The sequence below is a fragment of the Melanostigma gelatinosum genome, assembly GCF_949748355.1.
Source record: "Melanostigma gelatinosum genome assembly, chromosome: 24".
NCBI lineage: Eukaryota > Metazoa > Chordata > Actinopteri > Perciformes > Zoarcidae > Melanostigma > Melanostigma gelatinosum.
The window spans coordinates 4,896,782-4,914,484 of NC_136657.1; the positions used below are offsets into that span (position 1 = coordinate 4,896,782).

A 17,703-nucleotide genomic window follows, 5' to 3' on the forward strand; every position below is an offset into this window, starting at 1 on the left:
ATGCCTGACTCACTCACACACACACACAAAAAACACAGAAATAGAGAGCTTGAGTGTGCCGAGTGCCTTGCTGAAGAACATGGCAGACCACAGCTGTCTGCCTCATTGTGCATCAATTGACCTTCTCAAAAGCCACAAAATAATCTGGCTGATTACTTCGGTGTCATTCACTTGATGCGGCCAATGAATTCAACCGCAGAGTCGGGCTGAAGGACGGGGGCCAGGCAGAGAACTCTTTGAACGTCTTTTGTCAGAATTCTCAAGAAAAAGTATTCGTCCTCATGTCGCGGCCATCGCTTATTAATAAGAAATGAAAAATACACAGCAGCGTGTCGTTACGTCAACGGATAACAGTCCAACAGAAGAAAGCAGAGAAAGAAGCTCTTTTAGCCGACAGCCACATCCATCATTCTGGCATCGTTGCCACATAGCTTGATGTGTGTGTGTCCATGTGTGTGTGTGTGTCTTCTAAAACATAACTTATTCCCTTACTGCAACAACACCCTCCATGTGGCCATGCAATATTCATCGGAGTGCCTCAAACAGCAGCCTGAGTTTCCTTACAAAGACTCACAAACACACGTGCGGCATTTGTTAAATGTCACACTTCCACATTTTACCGACCATCACTGACAGGCCTAATTACAACTCTACATTTAAAAGTGTGTGTGTGTGTTGGGGGGGGGGAGATATGATTACATGGTTGTACAATGGCAGGCTTGGTTGGAAGTGGTTTGCTCTTTCTTTTTCTTCAGGTTTCGGCGGCACACACACACTGTCGACCGCCACTTGTTTTCACGTGTGCAGGCAAGAGGTGTGACACCAGGAAGGTGTCGAATATAGTATAGCTTCCTGTTTCCTCTGCACACAACCCTGTCTCCTGCACAATGTCGTTCCCATTCCACTAAACTTCACTCTCAATTACGTTTCAAGGGAGATGTTTTCCTCCCAGAATACAGTCATAAACAAGTGGTTTCGGTTGTGAGGGAGGGGCCTCCAACAGCAAATATGTTATCCATGAAATGACATGGATGTATGGTAGCGTAATTATCAGGAGACAGGGCTGCTGGACAGGTGGGAAGACCAACCAGTCTTCATTCGTGCAGCAACAAGGATATGATCCCTCACCGGCTTCCCACAAGTGAACGCAACAGAGTTTTGGGTTTTGTTGCGTAAAGCAGAAACAGTGTCATGCCTTCAAACACCGTTGGACATATTATTAAAGTTCAGGGTACAAATGGAAAGGCTTATGAAGCAGCTACAGAGACTTCCTAATGACCAGAGACAGGCCAGATGATTGGTTGGGAGGGAGGGAGGGAATGAGCAGCGTGGGGTTGGATTGGCTGCTGACCCCCGGGGGACGCTTAGTGGAGACTGACAGTCAGGCCACCGCATGTAGAGGGCCTGCGTTTCAGGATAATAGCAGGTAACCGAGATTCGCTTCTATATTGAGCGCTCTGCACCTGCTGAGTTGGCGTATTGTAGCGCTAACACAATAGGAAGGAAAGAGACACTGGAGGTGCTTATTGGCATGATTACAATGTGTCAATCACCTGTGGAGTGAAGGAACAACATAATAAAAGAGGAGTCGGATTCATTTCAGCCGAGGCTTTGATTAGCATACTTATTGCAAAGAGGGTTTCTATTGTGAGGAACTCCACCGCCTGTCAAAACCCCCTCGGTGAAAACACTCTGTCATATGTTTTGTGGTTTCTTTTTTTTTGTCACGTTTGTTTGAGAGTTTGCAGGTTGTGCAACTGTATGCAACTCCGTGCAACTTGTGACTCAGCCTCTAAAAATAAAGTGCACAGAACAGGCCTCCTTCTCCTTCTTCTCCGGGGTGCCTCGATATATATCATTAGCTCCGTCATAACCCCGGGGAGCCTGCCAGGGGCGCTATGACTGGGAATGGGGGGGGGGGGGGGGGGGGGCTTCTCCGCAGCCCGACCCAGCTGTAGGCATGCACTCGGCTGCTGGCAGACTCCACAGTGCTTCCACTGTGCCCCCTTCTCCCTGCCAACCTCCGGGACCCGCTGGCAAAAGCAAAGAAACACTGTTTCCTTGTTGCTTAGCGACCGAAGGAAAGCCTTCCAGCGGGAGCGAGGGAGAGAGCAGGCAGAAGAAAGAGGAGGGAAAAGAAAAAACAAGTCTTAGAAAGTCTTTGTTGTAATTTACCTAATTAAATTAAAGGATTACTCTGCCCTTTCTCCGTCCTTTTCTTTCCCTTTTACACTATTTCATTTCCCTCCGTTGCCATCAAATTGGTTTTTTTTTTCTTCTTTCTCTGAAAGCTCTCTAAATCAATATTTATGTGCATTCCTCTGTACTGGAGGAGGAGGGAGGAAGCAGGGAGACGAGAAGGGAGGCGAGGTCCGGAGGGACGTGCACACAGACACCTGCATTTCCCCTCCGCGTGGACTGCCCTCCGTTTCAGAATCACAAATGCAGAAGCTGAAGGATGCCGCTCGGAGAAGCTGCCCACCGCTGACTTGTGGGTGTTGTGCTCTGACTTAACAAGGGGGACAGTCCCCCTTGAATTTCCTCCAAAAATACACTCCTAACAAGGTGATCGTGAGGACTAAAGGTGCAGGAACCATCGATCGCTCAAACACACACCTCATTCCCATCATCCTCTAAAAATGACCCTTAGCTTGTGACATTAAAGTCCGAAAGTGGCTCAAAAAGGAATCTTTCCATTGCAGCTTGATTGTTTTCTCTCTTGTGAGAGCCACAAAGGGTTTGTGCAGAACTTCACTCACACATTTTACACAATCTCCACACACACACACACACACACGCAAAGCCTCAGATATTCCGATAACCCCCACCTACGCAGGGAAGAGAACACCGCCACGAGGCACAGACAAGAGTCGGTCGACGTCGGTCAACTACCCGTGATGCATTGCAAGTTCAACGTTTCCTCTCGCGCTTTTCTCCATCAATCGCAGGCAATTAGCGGCCTAGCGTGGCGCACTCAGTCAAGCAGAATGCTATGCGGTTCCCGACAGGCTTGTTTCCCTTTCTTGTTGAACGCTTCACCTCAGGGCGATGCGTGAGTTTCACATGTTGGGGGAATTGCTCTTTGCATTTGTGGGATACATCGCATCGAGGCCGGCTGGGGAGCCAAAAGTGCTTTATCTACTCCACACAACATAATCAAGATAGAAGGCGGCTGTGCTGTCTTGGAAACAGAAAAGAAGCTGCGAGTTGCAGCGCTCGGGCACCTGTAACCCTTCCAGATATGTGGAAATGTTTTCGGAGTCTCGCAGAGACACACTCGCTTGGCAATTCTGACTACGAAGGAGGAATATTTGTGTTGAAATGAACCATAAATTATCTCGCAAAGTAAAGAGTTATGAATCGAGACCTAATTCAGCACCAGATGGTGAGAGTAGAAGAAGCATAAGAGGTGAATACTAAAGCCGGATTAAAGATGTTGAAAACACAGTGACTAGTGGCTCGCCAGCATTCAGGATCCTCCAATTATCCTCAAATACGCCTCAACAGACACTTATGTGAGCTAATTCACCAAACTGCGTGATGTTTTTAGGCTAATAGCCTGTGTGTCTAACATCATTTTTTCATTCAACTTACTTTGCAGATACTCGGGGAAACCTTGCCAACGCAGCCGATAGATTTGCATACAAATTTCGTAATTTCCCCCCAAGATTCGCCTTTGGGCTTCATCCCAGATTCAGAAGGAAAAAACGCTGATTAGAGAATTTAAGAGAGATTTGCTGCACGTTCTGAATCTCGATACCTGAATGTTACATGTATTATGAATCACCTTTTATTTCACAGACTGGAAAAACCTAATTTGATCTTTTTGTTCCCGCTCTTAATGCGGCCCGTTGGTCAACATTCAAGAGGATCACGGTGAAGACATTCAAAAACGAATCTAAAATGAATAAGATGGTGAGGAAAAAAAGTCATCTTTGAGGCCACGAAACCCAAAACCTCAGTTATTTACAAGATAGAAAAGATTATTGTGCATAAAGAGCAGCAACGGTTGCTCATCCAGCGGTCTGGACCCCCTCCAAAGGTCCCCATGTAGATACGACGGGCTCATTCTCAGCCGAAAACACAACAATTCTTCATTTCAGATGATTATTGACTTAATGAAAACATAATATCATATTCCATTTCTGCTAATAGATCCCCAGACTCCCTACAGTCTACACTGTACCTTTAAGCACCGAGTAAACCTTTACATCCATTTTGCTCGAGCTGTAAAACGGACAGATGGGTAAAACAAATGAAAAGGTAAACCTGAAGGAAAAGATGGAGAATGAAAGCAGACTGAATTGGACAATCTATGACAAGAAGCACTGCAGCTCAAAACCTCATATTGATTTAATTTGGCACCCATCTGTACGTCGCACTACCACGACTGAAATAAATCATTTTGTCTAGATTTGAACTTTGCTGTGATCCAACGCGATGCTACCGAGGGCTCCATCCAAGTGGGTTTGTATCCGCCGCAGAGTTAATTCTCTCTTATTTATTTTCTAAAATGTAATCTACTCTGGTCTCTCCCTCTGACAGTTCGCTTTCATCAGGCTAAGCCGATTTGGTTCGACTCTTAAACAACTTCAGTGGGGTGAAGCCGCGATATCTTAAAGAAGACACGCCTTTGTTATCTCAAAATAATGAGGCTTTTAAGTCACGCTCATGAGAAAACAACGTTTGATACCTCGAGATAACGATGTAATTCAATTGTTATCTCGGGATAGCAAACATAAGCACTACAAACGGCTAAGTTGAGATCATGAGATGGTTAGGACATGGACCATGTGAAAACAGTTTGATATCTGGAGGTAATGACACAGATAAGTCGCAATCTCAACACAGCACGCCCCAAAAAAATTGTGGGAGGCAAATACTAGACAGCGAGAGTAAAAAAGAAAAACTGCACCATGGACGGAGGACGTTTGGAAAGTATAAAAGGACGGAGAAGAACAAGAGAGGAGTTTAGGAGGTGCAGTGTAGTGGGGGCACTTTGCAGGAAGTGCACAATGATAAGGGGGAAGGGAAGTGGAGCACAGAGGAGATTCATTTCAAAGCATAATTAATAGTGCACCTGTTCCTGTCATCTGGATGAGTGAGAGCCTAAATCAGGTGGATGGCATGAGAAGGAGGAAGGAGGAAGAACGGGGGGGGGGGGGGTGGAGAGAGGAGGGCATAGCATAGAGGAAGGGGGGGAGGCATAATGCAAGGTAAAAGTATAATGACACTATTATAAAATACAAGAGATGGGACACATATTATGGTGATTATGGCTCATTTCCATACATATCGAGCACTCTGCCAGTGAGTCAAGGAGAGTGCAGCGGCGCATGTCAGCGGCAACACCGTGCGGCTCTCAACAGTGTAGATCCGACCGGAGCGCCGGCGCAATCTGACTCCACGCGGCAGCAAAGTTAATGGGCGGGCAGGGACCTGTTTACCAACTCGCTTCAATGGGCTCCATAAGAGCGGTATGCACTCCTTCACCTCGTGCGACTGTTTGGCTGCTAAGTATGCCGAGAGCACTCGGGTATGACATTCAAGATTTTGAGAAATCCTGTTTCAAAAAAAATCAAGGCCTTTGAGAGAAGGGCCATTGACTTTGAAATAAATGAAAATCCAGCGGCAGGAAATGTCACCGTGGAGATGACTGAGTCATTCAGCAGGTATTTGTGCAGAGCACGGGAGATTTCTTTTTTGTGCGAAACGTCTCGAGTTCTGTTGAAGGCACCCTGAGGTACTCCGCTGAGATGAATCAACAGGGTGAAAAGTGTGCAGGTGCGTGTGTGTGCGTGCGTGTGGGGCTCACATCAAAAACGGCACATCAAATGGGAATGAGCGAGCGTTTTGAACCCCCACACCACTTTTCATGTCGGTGGCGCGCATGCGGTTTGAAATCCACTCCCTTTAAAGGTATTTCAGCTTCTCCACCGGCACTTTAGGGAGAAGGGGAAAGTTAATTTCTTGCTCGGCTCAATCAAAAGACTTCAGTCGGACGGGCTTTCAGTGGAGGAGCATCGACTCTCGCTGTTAAACCGGGATTGTGAAAAAAATACTCGTTTTCATCTAAGAAGGTTAAGTTTAGTGATTTTTATTATTCATTAAATAATAAAAGTCTGGAACTCACTCATCTTCAAGTATTTTTATTCTTCATTTTCTTATTTTAGATGTTAAGTGAAGAGAGAGGAGACCAAATGTGATGATAGGAAAGGAAAGGAAATTAACTTTCCAAGTGCAATTACCTGAAGTAATTACATTTTTATACATATGTAATTACATGCAATGAAGTCTGAGAAAAACACAAGTTATATATCTCTATTTGTTCTTCTTATGTTGGATCACAAAGTTGCTACTGGACATGTTGAAAGGCAAGTTTTCAGAGTATACACTGACATGTTTCAGTTTCAATACTGCCAGCTAGCGTTGACAATGACTTTGGGATGACACAGTGGTATGTGTGTGTGTGTGTGTGTGTGTGGATATCCAGGGGTGTGCTTCCAGCAGCTGCTGTGCTACTGGCTCTCGGCGCTGATATTTATTGTCTTGGACAGCCCGACAATCTCATATGAGCCCGTTTCATGAGCGGCGTCCGTGAGGCGTCTGCGTTGTCAAGACGCATTTACAGTAAAGACCCTGACTCTGAAATTGAAATTACCAAAGGGGAAAGTTTGCCGCACATTAGCCGGCCAAACTACAACAGTGACAGCGTGGTACAGTATCTCATCCTTAAGCCGCAGTGAAAACATTAATACATAACTCATGAGGCAGGGCTGTTGTAGCATCCCAGCAACAGTCGCGTGGCGTATCGCATCATGCTGTAGCCTTTGGGGACCCTACATAATGCAGTTATGTGACAAAGCTAGTGCACGTCAGCCACAGGCTGACTTCTGCTCGCTTGACAGTAGCTATAGTGGGGGGAAAAGAAAAGTGAGCGGCATGTTATCTCCTATAGCACCTAGCTCCTGTATCTCATGGTTAAGACGCTCATTATTCACGGTCATCCCAGTTTAGGACAGAGATTTTGAGAGCTGACAGGGTCCCTGAGGGGAGAGGAGGGGCCCCGACGACTCCAGGGAGAGCGGAAGGAAGGGGGGGGGGGGGGGAAAGGTGCTGAAAAGGTGCTGAGCGGCCCCGTCCAAGTGATTGATGATCGGGCCCCGGCGCAGAGCTGGGATGCAGCCATTGGGAGACAACGCGAGACTTTGCTCGGACGATCAATTAATGGCGATGGGAAAGACGACAAATACATATGAATTCAAACACATGCTTTTCTTTCTCACACACACCACACGGTACTGCAGATGTAGTGCAGCCAGGTAACCAGGCAGCTGTGGGACTGATTACAACCATGTCAGATTTGATCCGTCTCGTCTCTTTATAAAGCGTGGGCATGTGTGTGTGTGTGTGTGTGTGTGTATTGGTTAGGGAGTGTATTTGTCAGCCATTTTGCCTCAGTAGAAAATGATGGCAGTGGCATCATCAGCAGTTATGAAGCACACCACTTTCCGGCGCGAAACTACTTCATTACCCTGGAATCAAATTCCCCTAATCAGAGATGGATGTCCTGATTTGTGGCAGCACGAGGTGTGTGTGTGTGTGTGTGTGTGTGTGTGTGTGTACCTTACAGGCGCATCCATGCATGCACACGCGGGTGGGTTTTGCAATATAAATCAATTTGACGACATAATGAAATCACACCTGAAAGATGACAGTTACAACACAAAGATGGCTCAGTTTGGTTGCATCACGCAGCGAGGTTGAGGCCCGATACACCCGGCCGAGTGAGAAGACGGAATGCGACCTTTACAATCGTCTGCAGCCACGGGGCTTCTGCTTCCCAGCCCGGGCATATGCGATGATATCTTAGCCCATCAGCAATTATAAAAAATGATTTCCTTTCTCCGCAGGGGGGGTTAAAGCTCATCACTATGGCGGCCATTTTTACTTTTTATAGCTTCATTCAGACATATTCAGGATCTCCCGATGGATGCTCGGAGTACGGTGACATAACACTTCAGTCCTACGCAGATTTACTCTGTTTCCTACAGACTTCTATTAAAGACAGCATGGTGTAATATTTGCGCTTTGTGTTATACATTCATTGTTCCCTTTTTTTAACTATAGATATGCAATCTTATGTTTTCAGGCTCGTTGTGGCTTCTCTCTCAATAACTTATTGAAGAGCTGAGTGATACATGTCGGCAGTGTTCTGTTCTGTTCAGCTCTCGGGCTTTTTCGGTTGCAATCCCAGCTGGATCAGAAGCATAGAGAGAGAAAAGCCGCCGCGCAAAAAAACAAATACAACGGCACTAAAATGTAATATTATCTGTAAAATAATGTTTTCAAACAGCAGAGCGGATTACTGGATACGTTTTCTCACAGTATATACGTAACCAACTCCTGAGATGAGTGCGTTCTGTCTGCATATTTCTAGAACGTACGATACAGGTGATAATAAAAGGTGTGGACTTGACAGTATAACAGTCATTTCAAGTTTCTGCAAGTATCTCTCATTTTGTGATGATTTTGGCAGCCAGTGTGGACAGTAGGGCTGGGCGATAAATCGATTTAATCGATTAATTCGAATGTGTGCTTTAAGGCGATGTGTTTTATTGAAAATCGAGAAAATCGCCCCCACCCCTCCCCCCGTTGGGTTCCCGTAGTTGAGTGCGCGCGCATTGTTTACAAACGAAAACAATGGCGGCCAGCAGTGAAGCTCTCGTTCTTAAGAGAGGGAAGAATGTGTCTTCGGTGGTCTGGAAATGGTTCGGGTTCGTGTCATCTGACACAGAACAAACAGCCTCAAACAGAGGCATGCCGCCGAGTGGGAGAAGCGTTGCACCCTGAGGAGGAAGCAGGACCGCGGGAGCACAAGCGACGCTGTCTTCCTGGCAAAAAATATTTAGAAAAAACATGCACTACTGTTTAATACTGTTGGTTATGTTGTGAATGCACTTGATTTTGTTTACATGCACTTATTTACTGTGCACAATATGTTATGTTGATGTTAGATCAGATGTTGGACTTTTGAAAATGTGAATGGTAAAGGGTCACATACATTTTATTTCATGCTGTGTTTGTATCAGTGTATTCAGTTAGAAAAGCTTACTGTCAAAAGTTACATTTGCACAGTTGTTTACAATGGAAGGCTACTATTTAATGCCATTTAATGTTATCTTTAATTTAATTTTATATTTAAATGATTCAGGCAAACAAAAGAGTGACCAAATACTTTTTGTATACTACAGGCACCTTTCTACAATGTTCAGGTTTTGTTTGCACTTTATTTTTATCAACCTACGAGGGAAAATCATCACAAAATAAAATAAAAAATTGTTTTCAACAGCTTCTGTCATCTGCAAAAATTTGTGGGGGAAAAAATCGATTTAAATCGTGAATCGGATTTTTTGTAAAAAAATCGGAGATTTTATTTTTAGGCCATATCGCCCAGCCCTAGTGGACAGGAATGTCTCTGTGTGTGTGTCTCCATGAGTTCCACCGACACGTGTGCTAAAGATCTGCAGCTGTCCCCGCTCAGTCCTGGTTCTGCTGTGCCTCCCTTCCCTCCAACTGGCCCCGGCTATGACCTGGGCCTCCAGCAGCGTGGTGTTTTGGCTCCCAGGAAGCGGGCGGTTATAGCTCCAGGCCCCCGCAGCCACAGATGGACCCCTTGCTGCCCAGCTTTAGCATCCCTCCGTCTGACTTTCTTCTTCATGCAAATATATTTGATAGTTGTTGAGATATTTCAGGCTGGACCGATAGACTCAAAGACTGACAGAACCTTCAGACATTTATTACAGTATGCTTTGAAAAAACAAGCCCACGGAGAAAGGCTCACGAAGACGTCATGTGTGGCATAGTATCGCACATACACGCGCTCAAATGTCGTTGAGGAACGCAATCTGCTCCCTCCGCTCAGCAAACTGGAGCAGGAGCTGTTCACACACAACCGTGAATTAAGCCGCTGCAAAGATGCATTTATGGCATACTTGGAAATGATGCCAAGAGGGGGGGGGGGGGGGGGGGGGAGGCCGGGCGCTCGGAAATGGCACGACCGGGTGACGCACACCACATGCACTGGGAGTAACTTTGAATCGCATGGCTGCACAACACCAGGCTGAATAAGAAGCACCAACGGAGGCCCCCTCACATTTGGGGTCTTCAGCACTTCAGTGCGCGTTCAAGCGCCACCTGGTCGGAAAGGCAAACGCGTCCCACTTCTGAAAAATGCCAACACGCCGCAACACATGACCCGCACTTGATGCTCACTCCTCCTAATGCCATTTAGCAGTGGCATTTAGAGCGCCATCAAAGTCTGCTGCGGTCCAGCTGTCGGTGGCTGTGCTCGCAGGAGCTGGTTTATATAAGCACGGTGAAGCCATGAACACGAGTGGAGGATTTCTCATTTTATCATGTGTGATATGTATTATTGGATTGTTCTTATAACGTGTAAGCAGCATTCTGATGTTGCAGCTGGTTTTGCGGTGGTAATAACTGGTATTAACTGATGACACAGTGATGCCGGTGTGGCTGTTTCACGCTCAGAGAGCGGGAAACTAACTGGATTGCTTGTAGAGGAGGGAAAGAACGACACCGCAAGCGTTTCTTATCCGTTCCTCTCGGCCCGTGCATCTGCCACCATAATTTGTGATAATGACGGCGTCCCAGCAGGGCCACTCTGCACAGAGTGATTCTGAATTGATTCAGTGCATTAATTACGCCCCTGTTACGCCGGTGTCATGGACAATATTTTACAATTTGATAAGCAAAAAGACGAGCCGTGGGATCATGTTGATGAATTGAGAGGGTTTCCGGCCGCGGCGCGCTTTTATGGCCGTACCTTTTAATTTAACGGTAATCACTTTCCCCCCGACCGCGCCGTGGAGGCAGCAAGACTTTAATTTCACCTCAGAGACCTCTGCTCTGCTTTGATCAGGCTGACAAAAAAAAAATGGCGTGCAGCCGTCCGCACACACCGACGCGCAACATGCAGACAGGAATGGGCAGGACAACCGGATCCCGGATACAAGATGGCAGGTGGTGAGAGCATGCATGTTTTAAAGTATGTGCTTGTGTGTAAATGCATATGTTTACATAATATGTAAGAATATGTGAGTGTACAGGTATTCTGCTGCTCCGGCATCTCTGGACAGTTCTCTGGTGGAGCCGCAGAGACACACAGGAGCCCACTAATGAGCAGGAACCAGCCCCCCCCTTGAGGCCAAAAGACACCCCAACATCCAAACTGTGGGGCCGCAGCTCCCACAGGAGTCAGGTCTGCAGCAGCACAGAAGAAAGGCAGCCCTTTTGCTGCTTGGATGCCGATGCTAGCTGGTGTTTAGATGACAGATCCGTCTGGGTTCATCTGTCAGCCATCCGGATGTTTTCGGTTGTTTGTCTTTGTCCCTCTGTATGGCTTGAGGGAAGACGGTGGTGGCTGCGCAAACAGACGCACAAGTTGCAGCAGAAATGGACGAATCTCTAAAAGGAAGTTTGTAACAATATCCTTATATATATTTAATTTGCCTTAGAAATAAATATGCTTCGATATAAACAATCATCTAAAAACATTTGGACTGTTTGAGGTTTTTTTTCTTTTCCTCCTATCTAATAAAACACACAAGTTACCTCACTTCCCTTCTGATGAACAAATAACTCAGCTGCTGATGCAAAATCAAAAGAAAAACAAACGCAACAATGCAAAATGTTAAGTGGTACGTCTCTCGGATTTGGACGCCTCCATTACCCCACAATTAACAGTATATGAGATACATCAGCGTTGTGCCACTGTGATCTGGCAGGGTTGCTGGCTGGAGCGAGCAGGGTGCTAATTTTCCCAGCGTTAAGAGCTGTAATTATGCAGACGCTGCAGGGCGCCCGCGAGGCGCGAACAGCCTCCCGTTCCAGGCGACAGTCCCAACCTTTTACGAGCTCCTCAACTGGTTCAGAGGCTAATGAAACTGTATGATTCACCCGGATCGCACGCCCCTCTCCAACCGCCGCTCGGGATCACGGGGTCATTATTTTTGAAGAGGCCCCGTGACGGCAATTGTGCCGGGTGGAGCACAATTGTGCGCAGCCTTTCTGGAGAGCAGGAACAGAGGGAGGGAGAGGAGCACTCGACCTCCTTGCTGGACTTGTCCTCTATACCTCTCTTTTTGTCTCCTGCAGCACAGAGCCAGACACAGAGACGGGCTCAGATCGTCACGGGGAACTAACAGGGAATATTCAAATACAATCAGAATCATGCAAAAGCAATCTGGCTTTAAAACACCACGTTCCAATACACTACATGGCGAAAAGTACACGACCACTGGGCCGTTAGGAGCCAGTCCAGGGGGACTGTTTAGTGGGCACGTTAATATGGTTCCTAGTTCCGCTAGTCCACCTCGGGGACATTCTTCTGAAACCAAAATGGGGCTTCATTTGCTGCCACAACAGCCTCCGGTCTACTTCCCACAAGATGTTGGACATTGTCTGCGGGGATTCTGCTCCCATTCAGCCACAAGAGCCTAAATGAGGCCCAACACTAATGTTGGCTGACAAGGCCTGGCTCGCATTTGGCCGGCCCAAATCCTCCCAGAGGTGTTTGGTGGGGTTGAAGAGTCTTCATGCATAGACTGCATGAACAGCGGGTGAATGAAAAAACCCTGAAGGACAGACACGGTGCAGGACGTGTGACAGAGTGGAGTCTGAATTACTGCCCCGCAATAAATGAATAGCACGGAGTCTACTCTCTGAGGCAGAGAGAGGAGCCATCGGATGAGTGCTGAATAATGACGCACGGGGAAGAAGCGGTAATCTCTGACTAACACACTGATTCCAGCAGGTTAGAGCAAGGACACGGGAGAAGAGTAAAGATTGCACGCTGGAGCTGAGGAAGTCATGGATGAAAAGTTTTGCCATGATATATGAACACAGATAAGCAACCGTCACCGTCTGTCAGTGCATCCTGTAACGTAATATAACGTCTCGGCGGCACGCTACAAGTAGAGGCGCACTGGTAACTCGCGAAGGCGGGTGAGGCAGCCGAAAGCGCGCGGCTCGCACGGCAGATTTCTGAGGATGTGCGCTTTGAGAATCGCTGAGCCGCAAGAATCACTCAGCAGTTTCACTTGCAGCCGAAATACAGCCCAAGGAAAACGGGAAAGCCTTTGGTGTGAGGAGCCTCGTCTTCCCATCTCTGTTGCCTGGCTGTGCTCTGAACTGAACTCGCGGAGCCACGCTACCAAGAAGGGTTGGAAATGAGTGCTTGTTAAAAAAAGAAAAAAAGCAGCATCTCTCTTTCTCTCTCCCGTCTCCCTGGGCTGGTGTTTGAAGGAGATACGCTTTGTAAAGAGTGTCTCTGTCTGCATGTCGACACAGAGCATACACCACAGTGACCGCGTCGTTCATCTCTCTTTATTGCTGCGTGTGTGCTTCTGTCCCAAACTTGTGACATAGATTCGGCAGATTGATCCGGCTGTAATGAAGAGTCCTTCAGCCTAGGTGACACCCTTAGCTGGTTGTGGGCCACTGCAGGCCACTACCTGCTTCACTTCTGGGAAAATGGGTCATTCTGGCTGACAGACAGATAGTGGCCAGGGGAGCCGGCCAGCAGAGTAGACAGAGGGGGGCAGGGGGTGGGGGTGGGGTGGGATGCCAGGAGACAGCGCAGTGATGCCCTTCACACACCTGTGCCTGCATTCACAAAACATTTCATCTCTCAACCAAAAGTACTTCTGAGGAGCCCTGAACACTTCTAAAAACTAAAATCCCAACATGGATTCGTTCCCTTCCCTGGCTCAAATAGAGATGGAGACCTCCTTCTCTGTGACCTCTGACCTCCGCGAGTGTGTCGATTGAATTATTTGGCTGTGAACATGAACATAAAAAGCCACAGACTGTGTTGGTCACATGTCATAAGTCATTTCTAAATGTGTCAAAGGAAAGCAGCGAACGGCGCCGGTCAACTCAGGTCAGTCGAGGTGAAATAATGCAACCAGACCCAACGGGGCAAGATCCATCCATGCGGTCCTCATAGCTGGATAAAAGAAACGCTCTGATTTATTTGAGGATATAAATTGAACCAGATCTGATACAGACTGGGCTATAAAACTAACTTTATCACACCTCTGGTCCTCTTGCACTGCGCTGAAGAGAGGCAGAGAATAAGGGAAAGTCACGTGCTTCGGAAGAAAGCTGGACCTCAGGAGGCTGCGGAGCCACCTCATCCATCTAACTGTCAGCATCTCACCAGGCAAAAGTCCTCCTGCGTGTCCGTGTCCCTGCCCCCCCCCCCCCTCCTCCATCCTTGCCCTGTGTCGTGCCCTATCCCTGCTCCCTTCCTTATACACACAAATATATGCAGACACAAACACACAGCCCTGCGGCACGGTAGCTAAACATTGTAATTTTAGCACAGCTGTTTTTGCCTGCCATAAAAGCGACAACCCTCTAGCTCTTCTTCTTCACCCTCCCCCCCACCCCCCTCTCTATTCTCCCCTCCTTCCACATCGCCTCAGCCAATCCCCAGCCAGCCTGCAGCTCAGAGTGCATGAGTCTACCTGGTGTGTCTGTTGAAATGTGGAGAAGATATGTGTGCATGCTGACGTTGAACTTTGCATGAACCACTGTGTTGCAGACAATGCAATATAGTTGCAGAATGAATTAAAAAGCCATTACAAAATGATGGCTTCAGTGAGGTGCCTCTAAATTGAATCTCAAGTTTTATTTTAGAGAGCTAATTTTAATTGAGATTAATGTAATTTTTTTCACACACTTTCGAATCGCCCAAAATTAAATGGTTTCATCATCAAACTATCCACCCTCACAGTGTGGCACTCCCAGCTTAAGCAAGTGGGCGGGTCTCTCTGTTTTCTTGTGACCAATAGCATGATAGCCACAGAGTTTCCATGGCAACCGGATGACTCCCGAATCCTGACCCCCCCCCCCCCCCCCTCACATCCACTTAACAATTCTCCAGATGCCTAATTGTTTCCCTAATGATGCCAGGCCTAATGGGACTGTTTATGATATTCATTTGATAGCGCTGGCCCAGTAATTAGACTACACCTCACTTCATTAAACAGCAGGGAGGAGGGACGGCCCCGCGCCTCTGGCGGCAGGTACAGTATGTGAACATACAGGACGGGTGAATTTTAAAGCACTGTCCCCGATGACGGGCACACACACGCGCACCCGGAGACACATTCAGAGAGCAGCTACGCACCCAAGAGAGCACTGTGTTCGAGCGGAATGGCACTTTACATTCACAGTGCTCATTTGCCTGCAACGACTCAAGGACATTTCTACCGTGGTAGTTCCTACCTGTACTTCTAATCATTAGCTCCACTGTACATGGTTTAGTGGTGTATTGCTGTGCTGGAAAAAGAGCTTCAATCAATACCTCACAGTTTTCTGAATGAGAATCTGTACTCATCGCTGGTTACACCCTGCAGATCAGCTCCCTTGAATGCAAATATTGCAACATGCATGCGTAAATGCTGACAACAGATTTGTTGGATTGGAATGAGAATATGTCTGTTAATTCCGACAACTTCACAATGTGCTTGACCGAGCTTACAGTGGGTGCATACAAACATGATTCTGATAAGGTCCTTAACCGTTTCCTTGTAACTTTAGCAGAGATCCTGAAACACCATAACTGTTTGTGTCTCTGTCCATGGTGCATGTGAACATGCATGTGAACTATGTATAAAAATAGGGAATAAGTGATGGAGCATTTGTCTCTGCCCATGGTGCTGAAACATGTGAATTATGTATACAAATAGGGAATAAGTGGTGGAACCTTTGTCTCTGTCCATGGTGCTGAAACATGTGAACTATGTAGAAAAATAGGGAATAAGTGATGGAGCCTTTGTCTCTGTCCATGGTGCTGAAACATGTGAACTATGTATAAAAATAGGGAATAAGTGATGGAGCCTTTGTCTCTGTCCATGGTGCTGAAACATGTGAACTATGTATAAAAATAGGGAATAAGTGATTGAGCCTTTGTCTCTGTCCATGGTGCTGAAACATGTGAACTATGTATAAAAATAGGGAATGAGTGATGGAGCCTTTGTCTCTGTCCATGGTGCTGAAACATGTGAACTATGTATAAAAATAGGGAATGAGTGATGGAGCCTTTGTCTCTGTCCATGGTGCTGAAACATGTGAACTATGTATAAAAATAGGGAATAAGTGATTGAGCCTTTGTCTCTGTCCATGGTGCTGAAACATGTGAACTATGTATAAAAATAGGGAATAAGTGATTGAGCCTTTGTCTCTGTCCATGGTGCTGAAACATGTGAACTATGTATAAAAATAGGGAATGAGTGATGGAGCCTTTGTCTCTGTCCATGGTGCTGAAACATGTGAACTATGTATAAAAATAGGGAATGAGTGATGGAGCCTTTGTCTCTGTCCATGGTGCTGAAACATGTGAACTATGTATACAAATAGGGAATGAGCGATGGAGCCTTTGTCTCTGTCCATGGTGCTGAAACAACAAACAGGTAAACAAACCAGAGAGGGTTTGTTGTTCATACCTTGAGGAAGGAGAGGTTGCGGTTCCGATCGATGCTGGTAATCTCCAAATTGCCCATGACGACCTCACAGTTCTCGTAGAGCTTCTTCAGGGTGCGGTACTGCTGCTCCAGGTCAGACAGAGTGCTCAGCTTGTTCTCCGTGCCGGGACAAACTGGAGACAAGAGACGGGAACGTTGTGTCACTTTAGAGGCAATTTGTCGTATATGCAGCGAGTGGGCACGGTAAATTATGATGACACATTCAAAAAAAGTGCAACCTCAACGGGCCGAGCCAAAGAACAGCAGATGTCCAGAATATGGAATTAAAATTCAAGTACTTGTGTGACACGACATTACTTTTTCAGTCATAAAATGAATGGAAGAAACAACTCTTTTCCCCGGGGTTATTTTGACAGGAAAACTCTGACTCTTTGACGGCACTAACCAGTTCTTTGAGCTCTTTTAACTAAAACACCAGCGTGTAGATGCATGGTTCAATGATCCTCTGAAATATGGAAGAATCTGTGAGATAATGAATAAAGGATCAGAGAAGGAGGGCAGAGAAGACAGAAGAAGGGACATTCAGGCGGGATTTACGGATTAAAACAAAGCATTGTGTGAAGAAACAGAGGGAAGGATTGAAGGACAGAGGGAATATTGGGGGAGAAAGAACGGGTCATGAGATTACGTAAATTGCTAAAAAGAGTGCAGCCTTGACAATGAGGGAGCTGCCAGCGTCGAGACTTTGGGGAGGGACAAGTGGGGTGAGAGGGGTGGATATCATTTCTCCGAGGCAGTGACCTACAGTCTGGGTCTGGCACCGGCACACCGTTGAATCAAAGACATTCAAATTGCATTGGTTGACCTTTACAGAGGGTTTCACTTGGAGACTTTACTCCACTGACGAGATTACAAGACTTTATAGTGAGTAGAAACGGCTCTATTGGTGTGCGGGAACGGCGGGCAATTAGAAAGTAGCAGATTCCCGCCGCACACACACAACAACAACCATGAAAACGGCGACGTTAAAACATACAGACCCTGTAAATCATTTTGTTTGTCCGCAGCGCTAATGATGAATGCATGGCAACGGAGGAATGCAGCGGCTACCACTGTAATTAGTTTGTCTCGTTCCCACCCATCAAGCACTCTTTCCGTCCCTGCCAGCCTTTCCACCAGTCAGTCAGTC

General features: G+C 46.7%; 1 protein-coding gene across 1 annotated transcript in view; it reads right to left on the bottom strand.

The window, feature by feature from the left end:
* Positions 1–16,656, bottom strand: part of LOC306797144 (receptor tyrosine-protein kinase erbB-4-like) — a 92,861-nt gene extending 76,205 nt beyond the window's left edge. Inside the window, exon 1 of the mRNA XM_079296343.1 lies at positions 16,536–16,656. Within this exon, the coding sequence (XP_079152469.1) occupies positions 16,536–16,592 (57 nt within the window). The 5' untranslated portion in view covers positions 16,593–16,656. The remainder of the gene's footprint in view (positions 1–16,535) is intronic.
* Between the last annotated feature and the right edge of the window lie 1,047 nt (positions 16,657–17,703).